The 18,150-nt window shown below is 43.7% G+C and overlaps 1 protein-coding gene and 1 long non-coding RNA gene across 4 annotated transcripts in view; one reads left to right on the top strand and one right to left on the bottom strand.

Moving 5' to 3' along the window:
* Chd1 (chromodomain helicase DNA binding protein 1) overlaps window positions 1-3,438 on the bottom strand; it is a 79,834-nt gene extending 76,396 nt beyond the window's left edge. Inside the window, exons 1-2 of one of the 2 annotated variants that reach the window (XM_052750699.1) lie at window positions 3,267-3,438; window positions 1,292-1,493 (exon numbers count right to left, since the gene is read on the bottom strand). In XM_052750699.1, the coding sequence (XP_052606659.1) occupies window positions 1,292-1,344 (53 nt within the window). In that variant the 5' untranslated portion in view covers window positions 1,345-1,493; window positions 3,267-3,438. The remainder of the gene's footprint in view (window positions 1-1,291; window positions 1,494-3,266) is intronic. The other variant, XM_052750698.1, reaches the window with a different exon arrangement.
* Window positions 3,439-7,620: 4,182 nt separating this feature from the next.
* LOC128118231 (uncharacterized) overlaps window positions 7,621-18,150 on the top strand; it is a 53,985-nt gene continuing 43,455 nt past the window's right edge. For both annotated transcript variants that reach the window (XR_008221054.1, XR_008221055.1), the window contains exon 1: window positions 7,621-13,590. This is a non-coding gene — a long non-coding RNA (uncharacterized LOC128118231). The remainder of the gene's footprint in view (window positions 13,591-18,150) is intronic.

Consider the following 18,150-nt stretch of genomic DNA (forward strand, 5'->3'; position numbering starts at 1 on the left):
GATTAAAGGCATGCGCCACCACCACACGGTTCAACCCAAGTTTTTAACTTCTAGATTCATACTTGGTTTAACTGAAGTGTTTCTTCCATAGCTGTGTGTTTTATCCTGTATGGTGTTCTTGTTACTCTCTTCTCATAAACCCTCCCTCCCATTTCTCGACCACTGTAACTACTTAAGTGTCCTACATGACACAAAACATAACGCTGACTAATAATAAGCAAATACTCAATGTCCATCGTAGCAGAAACCAGGTTAGCTGATATACAGCATCTCACCGAAGTCTCAATTTTTAGTAAATAGTGTAATTCCCATTTTACAAGAGCAAAAATCAGAGAAGAGTAATTTACCTCAATTCACATTGAGTAGCATATAGTTGGGATTAACTGTACAGTCAGATTCCAACATCTACTATGTAAGTATATGTAAATATATGATTGTAACAGTAATGTGAAGACTATTAAAAATGTAGAGGGTCAAAAAGAATTTAATGGTGTTGGACCAGGCAGTGATATATGGCTATAATCTCGGTGCCCCAATTGGTAAAAGGATGGGAATTCTTGTTGAGGCCAGCATGAGCTATAAGACCCTGCCTTTAAAGAAAGAGAGAAAGAAAGAGAAAGAGAGAGAGAGCAAAGAGATTGTCTTACACATTATTAAAATGGCTTAACATTTAATTTCCATAAACTTTATATCTAAGAAATAATATGGTCTGAGTTAAAAACTCTAAAATTCCAATATACAAATAAAATAGACTAAATTCATGTCAATCTTGTCTAAAGTTTTCTGCAGTGGTAGAAATGTTTCTATTAGTGCTGTCCAATATAGTTGACACATGTCATATGTCATTTACTTACCATCTGAAATGTCTGGTGTGACTAACAAAATTTGGAACATTTTGTAATCTAAATAGTTGCATGTAGCTAGTACACACTGGACAACACAGGTGTAAAACATAAAACGCCAGAAAAAGACAAGTACAGAAATCCTTACTGCATTAACAGTCAAATCAATTAATATATGTCTTTACTGTCTCAGCTCCAATTAACTTAAAACATATGAACCTCCAATAGATTTAAATAGATCAAAGTCTTCTACAACAGTTGTTCTCTGGTATCTTCACACACACACACACACACACACACACACACACACACACACACACACACACCACCTGTAACATCAACAAAACTGCCATTAGGGGGACCCTTCAACTTCTGCCTAGTAAGACAATTTTATACTCAAACACATTTTCAATTCTCAAGTAACAGGCCGATTTAAAGTGCTTGCTTACCTTGATTCTCCACTGCCATTTCTAACACTTTCTTCATCACTGTGTCCATTCATTGTAAATATCAAGTAGTTTTAAAATAAAACACAAATCTTCCCACTTTAATAAAAGATGAATATAAATGCCAACTTCCTCGAATATCAAAATTTCAAAGATGAATTTTCTTCAACATTCACAGGTTTCCTGGGACTCCTCTCTGAGTCACCTGGGGGAAAAAATACATTAGCAGGTAAGAATATACGCTGCAGTAAAAGAAGTAAGCCCGATTTAGAACTCACAGAAATGTACGTAGGCCATTAGACTAGCAGTAGCAAAAAAGATGCAGAAGCCTTTTACTTACAATAACTAGGCATCTATTAAACACATTCTTAATTACTTACTAGAATTTAGCCTGCCACTGCTAGTGCTGTTTTGACAGAAGAAATTTAAAGATTTGTAGGGCAACAAACTTTTCAAGGCTAATTACTACTGTGTAGCACTTTTTATATAGATTAAAACAAAGTGATACCATGTAACATATACATACACGCAGAGTAGAAAATGTGGTTTTATTTGGTAACTTCGCCAAATAAACGAAGTGAGGATAAAGGTTATGTTAATGAAGCTCTAATTTCTATTACCAAGAACTTCATACTCCAGCTAAAGAAAGTTTTTAAATGCCCATATGGAAAAGAGTATAGTAAAAGGTATCACGATCTTAGCAAAGATGCAAACGCCAAAACAGAGGTTCTTATGAGGTATGAGTGAAAGTGAAAAAAAAAAAAAAAATGTATCCAATGTGGTACTTAAGACGCCTTGAAAAACATAAAAGGGTAATACAAAGAATACACACTGTATCTTCTTTTCAAGGCAAGCGATTGGGGGGAGGGGGGTACCAAGACACAGTATTTCCACCTCTTAAGATTTCACCAGAGCACTCCAGTCACCTACAAGCCAACCACGAATAAACAAAGGAGATCTCTGGCAGGGGAGGGAGAGGAAGAAGCGGGGGAAGGAGACGTCAGATCCTTCCCCAGCCAGAAAGTACCAAGACACACACGGAAAGGCAGAGTTGTCCTCTGACTCCAGCAGAGACTTAACTCTGATTATTTCCACTCCACAGAACAGGGAGGGTCAAACAGGCTGCTGCCACCTCGGCCGGGGGGCCGACCCTGCACCTGGGTCAGGCTCTCGAACCTGCAGAGCTCCATCTTCATACCACCTCTGCAAGGACAGGTTATCTAAAGCCCACAGCACTCAACAGTAATTCCTAACGTTAACTATTAATTCCAGCCCCGGCGAAAAAGCTTTACTATTAAACCGTGTGTCCAAGCCCTCCACCTCCTCCTCCTCCTCCTCCTCCTCCTCCTCCTCCTCTCCGGAAAGTCTGCGCTAAGAAAGTTCACTCGCCTGGGTGCTCTTTCCCTTTCACCTTCCTCTCGCCCCTCAAGATGGCTTTCCCCGTCCGCTGGAACTTCCTTTCCAGCCTCACCTCCTTTCTCCGCCTCAGCGTCTTGCCCTAAGTTTTCTGATCCGGAGTGCCGGGACTCCGGACGCTCCCGCGCCTCAACAATGAGCGCCCCCCGAAGTCGCCCAGCCTCTGCAAGCCTCCCTTTCCCGGCCTGGCAGTTGCCGGACTCCGGCTAAGTTTGCCGGGCGGCGGCGCCGCCGCGCGGGGCCGCAGCTCCTTCCCTCCCCGCAGCCGGGCGCCGCGGCCTCCTTCCCGCCTCCCGCTGCTCCCGCAGCCCGCCGCGCGCCCTCCCGGGCTCGCCCGGCGGCGGCGGCGGCCGCCGCCCCCTCCCCCCCCCCCCACCCCGGCCGCTCCGCGCTCCCACGTGCTGGTCCCCGCCGCGCGCCGGGCAGCGCCGCCAGGCCGCCGAGGATGCGCCGGGCCGCTCTCCCACGCCCCCGGCGCCGGGCCGGGCCGCGGCGCGCCGGGCCTCGCGGGCCTCGCCGGCTCCCGGCCTTTCCCGACCGGCCTCGCCGACCCCGTCCTTACCGGCGGGCGCAGGGCGGAGGGTGGCGCGGGCCCGGCGCCTCCGGTGGAGGATGCCCCGCGCGCGAGGGGTTGAGGGGTGGGGGGGGAGGTGGAGGAGGGCCCGCGATCCTGGACGCCCAGGCCGCGGGACCCGCGCCGCGGACGGCCGAGGGGGAGGGGGAGGCCGCGGGCGGAGACGCGCGGGGGCTGCGGAGCGGGTCCCACGATCAGTTCATCTCCGGGCGCCGCCGAGGCCGAGCGGGAAGTACCGAGGGCGCCTCCTCCTCCTCCTCCTCCTCCGCCTCCGCCTCCTCCTCCTCCTCCGTCCGCGCTCCCGCCCCGCCGCTTATCGGCCGCCGGCAGCCGCCATGACGCCGAGACCGCGAGCGAGCGAGCGCAACCGTCTCCGCCGCGCGGCGCCGCCGAGGTCGCCGTCGCCTCCGCCTCCCGAGCGACGTCACCGCCTGGGCTCACTCCCCTTCCCCGGCGCGCGGCGGCAGTCGCGGCGGCGCGCACGCCCGGGCCTTTCCGCCGACGCGCGGGCGCGGGGCGGGGCGGCGGCGCGCGCCCCTGGTGGGGGCGGGGGAAGCCGCGGGGCTCGGGTGGCGGCGCGGCCCGCCGCGGGTCTCTAACCCCGAGGTCGCGTCGAGGTTGGGGGCGCTCCCGTCACCGCACCGGTGCGCAGGGGGTGACCCGGGGCAGAGGCCGGCGGCGCGCCGCCTGCGGTGGTGGGTGTCGGTAGCGCGCACCGTGTGCCCCCGGAGTCCGGCCTGAGCTGCTGCGTCACCAGGGCAGCCTGGGAACCCGGCGATTGGGCAACCTCGTCGCCTCCCGCTGTGTTACTCGCCTGGGCGACCTGCGGCTAAGTCTCTTCCCGGGCGGGGCTCTAGTGAAGGAGAGAGAATAGAGTGCTGCCTGTTGACATCCCGTGACGCTGCTCGATTCGTGTGTGGGTGGCCCCTGCCGAGTTCTTAAAAGAACTTTTACAGCCGTGCCTGGCTGGGTCCCTCCCTGGAGGGCGGGTGGAAGGGTGTCGTGCGGAATTGGAACAAGGAGGGGCGTTGTAACTGTCCCGGTCTAAGGTGCTGCAACTTTGTTGACAGTTTTTGTCATTATGTATCCGCGGGCCTCGGTGTGCCGGAAGCAGGAGCTCTTCAAGCATGGTGATGTAGCTAATCTATGTATGGTTTTTTATTTTGTTTTTATTATGCTTTTTTGGTTTTGAAAGAGCGTCTTATTACGTAGCCCAGGGTGGCCTCAGAATAATCCTATTACCTTCGAAGTGTTGGGATTACAGGTATGTGCCACCACACCAAGGCTGTTTTTGCAAGTTTTTGGATTTTTGTTTGCTAACTTGTTTTTAAATAAAAATTCTTTCTGACTTCATTTTTCCCGTCCGTAAATTAAAAAAAAAAAATTAAGACAGTATACAATCACCATGAGGTGGTGGCACACGCCTTTAATCCCAACACTTGGGAGGCAGAGGCAGACGGGTCTCTGAGTTCAAGGCCAGCCTAAGTCTACAAAAGGATACAATCCAGGCTGTTCTGTGTATTGGTGAGATTACCATTGTACCCACCATGTGGGGCTAATTTTTAAAACTTCCTAATTTGTTATTTAAAGTTAGATTTGCTGTAAAGACCCGCCTTTGATGTCAAATGAGTTTGGCTGCCATAATATTCTCCAAATAATTCTTAAGCTATTTGAGAAATTTCTAATAAAATTTTTAACTTTGAAGCTTGATGTTTTGAATAAAATAACAATATACTTCATTGCTCTGTAATGTCTTAGAGTTGACTTCAGAATATAGAGAAATACAGCATATAAAAAATTGCAGCAATCTTGCCTGTTTGGGTCTTAAAGGTCAAGGTGTAATGCAAAAATGTGTTTTGGATATTTGTTAGCTGCATGATTGAATTCCCCGGTTTTTTGGTTTTTGGTTTTTTGTTTAATAAACAGTCTCTTACATTTTATTTCTTGTTAGTGTTTGCCTGTGTGCCATAGCACACAAGTGGAGGTCAGAGACCTCACCTTCCACCATGTGAATCCAAGGGATGTCACTCAGATTCTTAAAGTTTGATGTCAGGGGTCTGTAAGCACTGAACCCAACTGATTGCATCTCTTGTTAGTACATCAAATAACAGCCTCAGAGTGATTATCTAAACATGTAAATAGCAGAAATTCCAGAAAATGAGCATCGACCATGAGGGGTTTGGGTGAGTATGACATTTACAGATTCTAACACATTATTCTGTGAATCCTTATTTCTGATACATTCTACTAGTGAAGCTTGCCAGTGGATGTCTGTGATGGTTACTCTTTATTGTCAACTTGATTGGATTGAGAAATAAATATCTAAGAGATGATGTGTAAAATATAGAACTGGATATGTGTATGAGGTCATTTCCAGAGAAAATTAAAAGATTGAAGCACCTACCTCATCCCTGCATGGATTCAGATTTTGATGGACTATCAGGATGTTGTGGAACTCTGGTGGGTAGGGCCTCAGTGGAAATAGTGAGTCACTGGGGGTGTGCCTTAGAAAACTATATCATGGCTCTGGCCTCAAAACAATGAACCAAAGTAAACCTTTCTTCCTACAAGTTGGTTTTCTCTGGGATCTGGTCATAGTGACATGAAAATGACCTCCAACAGTATTCTTAAATAGATATACTGAGAAACACTTTCAGAATGGTAAAATATGCCTCAGATAGAAAACAGTAGCTCTTTCTCCTCTAACTTTGGGGTTGCCAATATAGGAATAAATATATTCTTTCTCCTACTTAATATTAAAATAGAGTCTGACTTAAGATTGTTGCAGTTAGTATTTTTTTGTTTTATGGTCATGTGGAATTGACATTCTGTAAAAACAACTTTTGAATTTTGGTTTTTTTTCCGGTCTAAAGATATGCCCGGGTTGGGGATCTAGCTCAGTGGTAGAGCGCTTGCCTAGCAAGCTCAAGGCCCTGGGTTTGATCCTCAGCTCAAAAAAAAAAAAAAAAAGATATGCCTTATAAGACACAGTGCTTGCTCATAGGGCCTCATCAGACTTGGTGATCATAAGGTAGACAACACAAACTCAAGTATCAGTGTTACTGAGTTAGTGTAGTGTGTAGGTCACGTGTTAAATGCATTTTCAACTAAGGGTGTTTTCAGTTTTAGCCTATGACATCAACCTGAGTACCTTGCCAAACAGGAAGAATTTTCCAAATGTCATGTGTCAATTTATAAAATTCTTTGATAGGCTTGCAAAATCTTAAGTCATAGTAAATGTGACACATTTTCTACTTTTCTAGTCATAATTTTATAAGAGTTACTGTTTGCAGAATTGGGCAGAATACTTTCCTTAGGACAGTTGCCTGGCACTGCATTCCACTGCATCCACCGTGGGTGATTTCCAACCTATGCAGTGTTTGGAAGAATTCTCTAGTATATTCAGACATCTTAGTTACTATATTTAGAGATTTTGACTAAAATTCTTTTCTTTTAAAAAGTGTTTTCGGGGTTGGGGATTTAGCTCAGTGGTAGAGCACTTGCCTAGCAAGCACAAGGCCGTGGGTTCGATCCTCAGCTCCAAAAAATAAAAAAATAAAAAATAAAAATAAAAAATGTTTTCTTGCATTTTTTTGTGTGTGTATGCATGTGCATGCACATGGTACAGTACACATGTATGTGTAGGTCAGAGGACAACTTAAAGGAGTCAGTTCCTTCCTTTCATTATTTGGGTCCTAGAGATCAAATTCAGGTCATTAGACAACAACTGCTGTTACTAGCTGATGAATTCTTTTCTTTTTTTTTTTTTTTTTTTTTTTGGTTTTTCGAGGCAGGGTTTCTCTGTGTAGCTTTGCGCCTTTCCTGGAACTCACTTGGTAGTCCAGGCTGGCCTCGAACTCACAGAGATCCGCCTGGCTCTGCCTCCCGAGTGCTGGGATTAAAGGCGTGCACCACCACCGCCCGGCGAATTCTTTTCTTTTTAAGACATGGGTACCTGTAGGAGACAGTCTCCCTATCGTAACAAGCATGACTTTGGTTCCCGGGCTCAAGTGACCCTTCTGCTTCAGCCCCCTAAGAGTTGGAACTACAGGCTTGCATGATTCTAACTCTTTAAATTTTAAGTCCCTTAGTGTCAATAAAATTGCAAATGAAAAGTTCTAAAAGATGATTCTAAGAGGCCACTAGATATAAAATCTAATAGGCATATAAAGATATAACTTCCTCTGATTTCAAAATTAAATGTACATGTGTATATGCAGTAAAAGAAAAAAGATAATTAAATTAACAGATTAGTTCACCAGTGTTGCCATGCCTTCTTTTCAGTTTTTTTGTTTTTTAATTTTTGTTTTTTTACTTTTTTTTTTTTTTTTTTTTTTTTTTGAGACAGGGTTTCTCTGTAAGCCCTGGCTGTCCTGGAACTCCCTCTGTAAACCAGGCCTGGCCTTGAACTCACAGAGATCCTCCTGCCTCAGCCTCCCAAGTGCTGGATTAAAGGCATGTGCTGCTACCACCCTGGCAAACAAGGCAATTCTTATAAAGGAAAACATTTAATTGAGGCTGGATTACGGTACAGAGGTTTAGTCCATTATCGTTATGGCGGCACGCAGACAGACATGGTGCTGGAGAGGTAGCTGAGAGGTCTACATCCAGACTGGCAGGCAGCAGGAAGAGAGAGAGACACTGGGCCTGGCTTAGGCTTCTGAAATCTGAAAGCCCACTTCCCAGTAACACACTTCCTCCAACAAGGCCGCACCTCCCAATAGTGCCATTCCTTGTGAGCCTGTGGGAGCATTTTTATTCAGACCAGCACACTACTCTGCTTCTGTGTTACATTATGAGACCCTTGAATATGGAAACTGTCCACATTACATCATATTAAGTCATTCTATAAACTTATTTCATCTCAGACATTCTGCTAAGGGACAGGGAATTGTCATAGAGTGAAACCAGACATGTTTAGGGTTTAATACAGGAAATAACCACACTGAATTCAAAACTGAGAAATATAAATATAAGAAACATAATCCTATGAGAGTAATAAATGCTAGTTAGGAAAAAATCTCTCCAAAGAAAATGCAGTGACCTGAGAACTGAGGAATTAGTATGAATTAGACAAAAGAGGCCACTGAAGACATTCTTTGTAGATAAATGTGAGAAACCATTCTTGGGCCAGAGAAATCATCACACTCATTTGTTAAAAACGGGCTTCATTTTTTTAAAAAGTGTCCTTCAAAGATGTTTGAGAAGCATTTCAGTGATGAATAGATCAGCACCACACCTTCAAATGTATTCATTACTTTTCTCTTGCTGTGGTGGTTTAAATGATAATGGCCTCTGTAGGCTCATATATTTGAATGCTTGGTCACCAAGGAGTGGAACTGTTTAAAAAGATTACAAGGATTAGGAGGTGTGGCCTTGCTGGAAGAGGTGTGTCACTGGGGGTGAAACTGAGGTTCCAAAAAGCCATGCCAGGTACAATCTCCCCCTCTTTCCTTCCCCTCCCTCCCACTCCCCCACCTGACTCTCTGCCTGCACATCAGGATGTAACTCTCAGCTACTGCTCCAACACCATGAGCACCACCATGCTCCAGCCATAACCCCCCACACACAATAATGGACTAAACATCTGAAACTATAAGCAAGCCCCTAATTAAAGTCTCTTTTATAAGAGTTGCCTTGATCATGGTGTCTGTTCACAGCAACAGAGCAGTGACTGAGACAGTTGCTATGACAAGTTACCTAACAAAGATGACTTCAAGGAAAGGCTTATCCTGGCTTACCGTTTGCATGCATTGTCCATCATGGTGGGGAAGTCATAGTGACAGACATGTGAAGCAGCTGGTCACATGGTTTCTATAGTCAGAAAGGAGAGAGAGATGAATACTGGTGCTTAGCTTGCTTTCTTGTTTTTACTTAGTCCTGGAACAGTGCTGCCCACATTCAGAGTTAAGTTTTCCTCCCTTCCTCCCTTCTAAATGTATCATAGACACAAGCAAAAGTGTTTCCCTGGTAACTCTAAATTTAGTCAAATTGACAGTGAGGATTAGCCATCAGAATAAAGGACCGTAGAGTACATAGTACTGAGAGAGCAAACATCGACTGAGTGAGAGGGTCTACAAAGGCAAGGCTATTCAGGGACTAAGTGGATTGTGTAGGAAATTAGGAAACCATCAAAGGGATTTTAATTTGATGGTGACTTAACAAGATTGGTAAATTGAAAATTGTACTCTAGATATAAATCCCAAGCAAAGATTAGGATGTTTCAAAGTAGATAGGATACTCCCAAATTAATTAGAGGTTTTTGCAGATAAAAGAAACTAAAACTGGCGTATTGGACCAGGATAGTGTAATAGAAGTAGAGAGTGAGTTGGAGGAACAGTAGAATACACTTCCTGGAGCTGGACTGAGCATTAGGAGGAAGAAGTTACTTGGTATTTACAGCTGAATGGTAGTGGCATTCATTCACTAGAGTGTTAATGTATTTGGAGTAGTTAGGGAGGTTGGAAGATCATTTGGTTTAGTACTTCCTGAATTTCTGATGTCTTTGAGTCATCGAAGCAGCTTCTAAATAGAAGTATGGATCTGGGGACAGGCTCCTTTGGGCAGAAAGGATTTATATTAGCTCCATTCCAGGTTACAGTCTATTACTACTGGGAGGTCGCAGCAGCAGAAGCTTGAGAGAGCTGATTAATCACTTCCAAAACAGAAAGCTGGTGAGTGTATAGGGAAAGATTAAACTCCTGAGTATACATGAAACTGACTTGGAATAGCTTAAGTCCTAAGTAGAGGAAGATGAGCTAGAAGAGCTGGGGTTCCCAGGGGGTATTATGCTCGACAAGACAAATGACTCCATGCTTCAAGGAAGGAGCCATAAATAAACAATGTCAAATGCCATTGTGAAGTCATGTGAAACAAGGCCTGGAAAATGTCCATTGGGTTTAGTGACGTGATGGTCATCAGTTACCACAAGAACTGTTTTGTTGAGCAATATGGCCTTAAGATAGATTGAAATGGGGGCTGGAGAGATGGCTCAGAGGTTAAGAGCACTGCCTGCTCTTCCAGAGGTCCTGAGTTCAATTCCCAGCAACCACATGGTAGCTCACAACCATCTGTAATGAGATCTGGTGCCCTCTTCTGACCTGCAGTCATACATGCTGTATACATAATAAATAAATAAATAAATAAATAAATAAATAAATAAATAAATAAATAAATAAAAAGATAGATTGAAATGGAATGTGGTAGGTGATAAATAAATGGAATGAATCTAAATTCCTCACAGGATTTGACTTTTAATTGGGAGGGAATATATCTCTTTTGTTATTTTAAATATGTAGATGTGTCCTCGTGTGGGTATGTGCACATGAATGGCACACGGGAACTGCAGCTGTGAACCTTGGAACTGCTGCTGTGAACCATCTGACACGGGTGTTGGGAACTGAACTTGTATCAGCGAAAGTAGTGAGTGAATGCTCTTCACCCCTGAGCAACCCCTTCAACCTGGAAGATATTCTTTTTTGCCTTTGAGGATTTTGACTTATTTGCTTTGATAAAAGGCTTAAGGTGTTCCAAAGACAGTTATGGACAGTTGTGAGCTGCCATATGGGTGCTGGGAATAGAACCTGGGTCCTCTGGAAGAACAGCCTGTGTCTTAACCACTGAACTATCTCTCCAGCCCCTTCCTTTCTTCCTTTTAATAACTTTGCTTTTCACCCTATAACCCAGGCTGGCCTCAAACTCATGATCTCCTGCCTTAGCCTACTGAGTACTGGGATTACAGCACATACAACCATTCCTACTTCTAGCTGGTAATAATCTTTTGAGATGAGGTTGAGATGAGGTTGAATATATGAGAGAAGAGTTGGATATAAGAATTTTCTGCAAAGACTGAAACATATTAATCACTGGAGAAAGTAAATAAATGAATTTTAAGTCTGATTAAAGCAAATATGTAGCCGGGCAGTGGTTGTGCATGCCTTTAATCCCAGCACTCGGGAGGCAGAGGCAGGCAGATCTCTGTGAGTTCGAGGCCAGCCTGGTCTACAGAGTGAGTTCCAGGAAAGGCACAAAGCTACACAGAGAAACCCTGTCTCAAAAAAAAAAAAAAAGCAAATATGTTTCCTGTATTTTTAAAATGAACTGAACAACAACTAGCATTGTTTATAGTTACAGGATATGGGTGGCCTGGTGATCTGAAAGAGATACCCTCCATAAGTCTCAGGCATTTGAATACTTGGTCCCCAGTTGGTGGCTGTTGAGGAAGCATTAGGAGGGGGTAAGGTACTGTAGAAGGAGGTGTGTCCCTGGGGGTGGAGTTCTAAGTCTGAAAGCCCATGCCATCCCCAGTTATCTCCTTCTGCCTCCTGACTCTCAGTGGCAGCTCCAGCCAACTGCTGCATGCCTCTTGCTGTGCCATCACAGACCCTAACCCTCTGAGATAACCACTTTATCCTATAAATTGCCTTGGTTATGGTGTTCTGTCTCAGTAGACAAGTAGCTAATACAGATGCTCACTTAACGGCTAAGAGATTCTGTGAGCTCTCTAGTCCCCCACTAATACATGTACTTCCAGAAAGACTAGTATTTTTTAATTGTGCCAAAATTTAGAGCTACCTGAAATGCTTTGCAATAAATTGTTCAAGCCCTACCTCAAACTCAAAGGAGTCTGTTCCCCTGGCGGAGGTAGAGCCCTCCCCTTGCCCCTCTGCAAGTGCATTCTTTTAAAGCTCCCCAGGGTGAGTCTAAGTGCCACTGGTCTTGAGAAACACTGATGTCACCCTCATAACAACAGCACTGACTGCAATAACTTAGTGTTTAGGTGAAGTATGGAGAGGCCAGGATACTACTTACAAACAGCAGTTCTTTTCTTTTCTTTTTTTTTTTTTTTGGTTCTTTGAGACAGGGTTTCTGTGTGGCTTTCGTGCCTGACCTGGAGCTTGCTCTGTAGACCAGGCTGGCCTCAAACTCACAGAGATTCATCTGGCTCTGCCTCCAGTGCTGGGATTAAAGGTGTGGGCCACCGCCACCCAGCCTAAACAGTGTTTTTTTGTTTGTTTGTTTTTGTTTTGTTTGTTTTTGTTTTTGTTTTTTGAGACAGGGTTTCTCTGTGTAGCTTTGGCACCTTTCCTGGAACTCACTCTGTAGCCCAGGCTGGCCTCGAACTCACAGAGATCCACCTGCCTCTGCCTCCCAAGTGCTGGAATTAAAGGCCTGTGGCACCACTGCCTGGCTTCAAACAGTGGTTCTTAACAGCAGTTAGAAGACAAATTTTATCCCCATGAGGGCTAAGTGGCAAAAATCTGGGAACATCTGTGGTTGTCATGGCAGATGAGTCTCATATATTAATGTGAGTTAATATGCTGATATATAGTAGTTTGAAGACAAGGGTGCTTCTGGAGATCCTACAGTGTGTCAGTCAGCTGCTTTTTTTCCCCTTAACAAAAGCTCCAGTGCCATGCCTGCCTGCCACAATGTTTCCCACCATGATGACCATGGACTAACCCTCTGAAACTGTAAGCAAGCCCCCAATTAAATGCTTATCTTTTATAAGTTGCCTTGGTCAAAAGCCTTCTCTGAAGTATAGCTGATTATTCCCTATATTTTAAAAAATAAAAATAAACATAAAAGTCAATTTTAAGCTACTTCAAGTCTTCTGTCTTACATGCCTAGCTACATGCAGGAAATATGTATGTCTAAAGAATTATTTAGAGAAAAGAAATATTGGATTTAGATCCAAGCTTTGCACTCCATCTTCTTCTGTCATTAGTTAAATGACAGTCAACAAGTCGATTACTTGGGGAATTTTTGTGATTATGGAAATAGGTGTTAAGTGACTTGGGACAAATAGAAAACTTTTCACTGGGGATTTTAGCCTTGATTAACACCCTTACACTAAGAAAATTCTATACACATTTGGAGTTCAACCTCAGCCACAACATATGAACTAGAAGACCAAACTTTAACTTTTGCTAGATGAACTATTGGTCCTATCTGGATCAAACAGGTTGTCCTGATTTTATAAAATCAGGACTGAGAAATGTTTGTCAGGTTGTTATCATTTGAACTAGAAACACATAAACTTAGGCCAGGGCTGCCTTGTGTGATAGCATGTGGGAGGTGGAGAATCAGGGTCTGTGTGGAAGAGGAGGCAGTACAGCCCATGTCATAGTCCTACAGTTCTGTGAAGATGATTCAGTCTTCTCTCCCTTGCAGATCAGGAAGCTGAGACTCTTAAAGGACATGTGGAAGCTGAAGAAACCCAGGCAGTTTTACTAAAGTCTGTGCTTTCGTGAAGCACATATCAAACACAATATAACAGCTACACCAGTTCCTGACCTCCATCCTTTGAGAAGTTAGTCTGTTCTCATCTTTGAATTCTTTGTCATAACTCATCCTTATAAGAGAATTTCACATCTCGGGTTCAGCAAAGTGCATTTCTACTGGTTGCAGCAGCAAAGCCCTGTTCTGAAGTGGCTGTGAGTGGAAATGCAGATACAAACCACAGAGAAAGTAACTAGTCAAATCAAGAGAAAGGAAGGCTTATACAGACTTCCCATTACAAGGTGGAAATTTAGTGTGTTACACAGTAGCGATTTTTTTTACCCCAAGTGGCTTAGAGCTCAGATTATATAGAAGCCAAGTACTTTTAGAACTTTCAAATGTATAAGTTACTGCATACTAAGTTTCAAAATGCACCTAGGAAAGAGATACATTCTAAACAAGGTTTCTAGATGGAAGTAGAATGTATTAACCAGGGTTCTCTAGAAAAACAGAACTGATAGAATAAATACATATACATATCTATCTCTATATCTATCTCTAGATAGATATAGAGATAGATATATATAGAGAGATATAGATATATAGATATAGATATAGATATAGATATAGATATAAAATGAGAGTAGTTCACAAGCTGTGGTCTGGCTAGTGCAACAGTGGCTGTCTCCTGACAGAAAGTCCAAGAATCCAATAGTTAATCATTCCATGAGGCTGAATGTCTCAGCTGTTCTTCAGTATATATCAGAGTCCTGAAGAAGTAGGCTCTAATACCAGGAAGGAATGAACTTGCCAGGGACAGTGAGGGCAAGCAGGCAAAAAGCAAAAGATTCCTTCCTCCCTGTCCTGTATATAGGATGCACCAGAAGGTGTGGCCCAGATTTAGGGTAGGTCTTCCCAACTCAAATGATTTAAAAAAAAAAAATTCCTCATAGATGTCCCCAACTGCTTAGGCTTTAGTTGATTCCAGATGTGGTCAAGTTGACAACCAAGAATAGCCATCATGTTGCACAAATCCTAAATGGTCTTTTAATAAAAACCTGGAGCCAGATATTAGGGTAAATGCTGAAAGATCAGAGAGACAAAGGAACAATCCACAGCCACTTCTCAGCCCACCACCTCTACAAATCCTCTAACTGAATGCCCGAGTCCTCAGCCTAAAAGATCTCCAGTGCTGATTCAATCTCATGTAGCCCAATGTGGCCTTGAACTCACAGAGATCCAGATGTATCTCTGCCTCCTGAGTGCTAGGATTAAAGGCATGTGCCACCACTGCCTGACCTCTATGTTAAGTCTAGTGGCTGGCTCTGTCCTCTGATCTCCAGGCAAATTTTATTAGAGTACAACAAAATATCACCACACCATCACATAGAGCAAGTTGCCAAATTTGCTCCAGATTTGATCAATTTGACAGTCATCAGCTCTCTTTTGTGCCCATCACCTGTGATCTGAGAATGTAAGGCCACATAAGAAATGAGAATGGGCATGCTGAATTGTAACAGAAGTTTTGTCACACCGTTTCTAATATTGTCCTTGACAAATGAGTGCTCAAGGTAGAAGCAGAGTCTCCAAGGTGCTGCTGATGTAAGGCACCCCAGTTCCTCAGGTCCTTCCAAAGCCTCTGCTGTCCCTGCCTGAGTCTGCCTCACAGAAGTATGGTGATTCCTTCACTACCAGTACCCACCATGCCCAGGATGCCTGTGCCATTGTGTATAAAGATATCACTGAAGGTCAAGCTGCCATGCCCACTTATTCTTATTTGACTTGAGGCTAAAACAGAGAACAATGTGGAAGGAAAGAGGCCCAACTGTTGCTAAGAAACAAAAGTCCCAATGAACTGACAACTCACAGTGAAACCTGATCCACTATGGTCTTAAGCATTAGTTAAACACAAAAGGAATCTTCCTAAGAGAAAATGGGCAGGCAGTCCCCACAATAGAGTGCTTGTGTGTCATAAAAGCACAAAGTCTGTGGACCACAGTCTATCTCCTCCTGCAGAGCCCATCCATCCTCCAATATGGAAGATTCTTCACCAGACAGACAGAAGTGATACCTTCTACCAGATGAGGATCTGCAATATCTGTTTTCAGGAGTAACCCTGAAAGACCCTGAAAGGGAACCCAAATCAAACTGTGTTAGTTACTGTTCTATTGCTGTGGTAACACACCATGACCAAGGCAACTTATGGAAGAAAAAGCATATTGGGACACCCAGGTCCAGAGGGTTAGAATGGTCATTGTGGAGGGAACATGGCAGCAGGCAGACAGGCATGGTGCTGGAGCAGGAGCTGAAAGCTCACATTCTTATCCAGAAAAATAAGGCAGAAAGAGAGCTAACTGGAAATGGCATGGCTTTTGAAACCTCAAAATTAGCCTACCCCTAATGACACACCTCCTCCTTTAAGGCCACACCTCCTAATCCTTCCCAAAGAGTTCCACCAACTGGAGACCAAGCATTTACATATATAAGCCTATCTGGGCTATTCTCCTTCAAACCACCACACAAACATAACCAGATTTTCTAATAATTGGTTAGAAGTGGTTCAATGAGCTTACACCTTAGAAGACTCCAGCAGTTTATTTGCACACTACTCCATTTCTGCAGGACACAGTTTATGTTCTTGTTGGAGTAGTTTTAAAAAACAACAACAACCACAAACTATGAGCCTCTGACAGGCAGACAGAAACTCTGTGCTGATTGTCAATGAAGAAATTAATTAATTAGTTAATTAGTTAAAATAAAACAACACACACAAACAGTTGCCATTTGGCTTTTTGAGACAAGGTCTTTCATAACCCAAAGTGCCCTTTAATTTTCTATGTAGCCAAATCTGGCCTTATATTGCTGATTCTCAATCTCCTACATCTCAAATAATGGCATTTCAGGTGGGCACTCTTGTGCAATATTAGTTTAAGATGGGTTACATTTATTTATGCTGTGGAATATTTGTTTAATGATACAAAGATGTGTTGTATTTTATGTTGCATTTGTTTGTCTTTATAAAGCTGTGTTACTTTGCCTGCCTAATATAGCTGATTGATCTAATAAAGAGCTGAACATCCAATAGTTAGGCAGGAGAGGTATAAGTGGGGCTGCCAGGCAGAAAGAATAAATAGGAGGAGAAATCTAGGCTCAGAAAAAGAAAAGAGCAAGGGGTGAGAAAAGTAGGAGAGGAGGACACCAGGGGTCAGCCACCCAGCCACAGAGTAAGAAGGAAAGAAGATATATAGAATAAAGAAAGATAAAAAGCCCAGAGGTAAAATGTAGTTAAAAAGAAATGGGATGCCGGGCGGTGGTGGCGCACGCCTTTAATCCCAGCATTCGGGAGGCAGAGCCAGGCGGATCTCTGTGAGTTCGAGGCCAGCCTGGGACTACCAAGTGAGTCCCAGGAAAGGCGCAAAGCTACACAGAGAAACCCTGTCTCGAAAAACCAAAAAAAAAAAAAAAAAAGAAATGGGATAACTTAACTTAACTTAGAAAAGCTGCCTAGAAACAAACCAAGCTAAGGCTGAGCATTCATAAGTAAGAATAAGTCTCCATGCCGGGCAGTGGTGGCGTATACCTTTAATCCCAGCACTTGGGAGGCAGAGCCAGACAGATCTCTGTGAGTTTGAGGCCAGCCTGGGCTACCAAGTGAGTTCCAGGACAAGAACCAAAACTATATAGAGAAACCCTGTCTCGGGAAAAAAAAAAAAAAAAGAATAAGTCTCCATGTATTCATTTGGGAGCTGGGTGGCGGGCAGTCAACTATAGTGCACCACTCTACCCAGCTGAGCCAGTTGAATTTATAGTTTATCAATAGAACATAATATTTATTCACTTCCTGGATGTCCTGTATATACCCATGTTCAGAGTAGATCCTAGAAAAATAATGTTCAGAAAAAAAATGTTTTTTCTCACTTGGAAATGACATTCTCTTTTGAAGGAGAAGGAAGAAGAGTAAAAAGGTAAATAAGGAAATATGACTAGAAATTGGGATAGTTTTAATAAGAAAAGGACAAGAGTTATCTCAGAGCAAAGATAAACACATTTAAAAGGGAAGTGTCGGTGGATGTTCAGAGAGCTTCTCTGGACTGGGCTGGGATGGAGTAGACCCTCCTGGAAGGCAGAGGAAAAGCAGGAAGGAATACAATTGAAAAGGTGCCCGGGCAGGAGAGGGCTTGTTCCTGTGAAGACCCAAAAGCCGGGGAGCAGCAAGGGACCAGCTGATGAGAGGTTGAGAACCCACCTACTAATTAGTATTATTAACGTTTACTTTATTTGTTTTTTTGTTGTTGTGTTAGTGGCCTGTGTGTGTGCGTGTGTGTGTGTGTGTGTGTGTGTGTGTGTGTGTGTGTGTGTGTGTGTGTGTGTTGGTTTGGTTTTTTCTTTTGGGTTTTGTTTTCTTTTCTTTTCTTTTTTGAGACAGGGTTTTTCTGTATAGCCCTGGCTGTCCTGAACTCATTCTGTAGACCAGGGTGGCCTTGAACTCACAGAGATCCTCTTGCCTCTGCCTCCTGAGTGCTGGGATTAAAGGCGTGTGCCACCACCACCCAGGGTTTGTTTTGTTTTTTTTGGTTTTTTTGGTTTTTTTGAGACAGGGTTTCTCTGTGTAGCTTTGCGCCTCTCCTGGAACTCACTTGGTAGCCCAGAC

Source organism: Peromyscus californicus, unplaced genomic scaffold (assembly GCF_007827085.1).
Source record: "Peromyscus californicus insignis strain IS unplaced genomic scaffold, ASM782708v3 Scaffold_22__1_contigs__length_63687245, whole genome shotgun sequence".
NCBI lineage: Eukaryota > Metazoa > Chordata > Mammalia > Rodentia > Cricetidae > Peromyscus > Peromyscus californicus.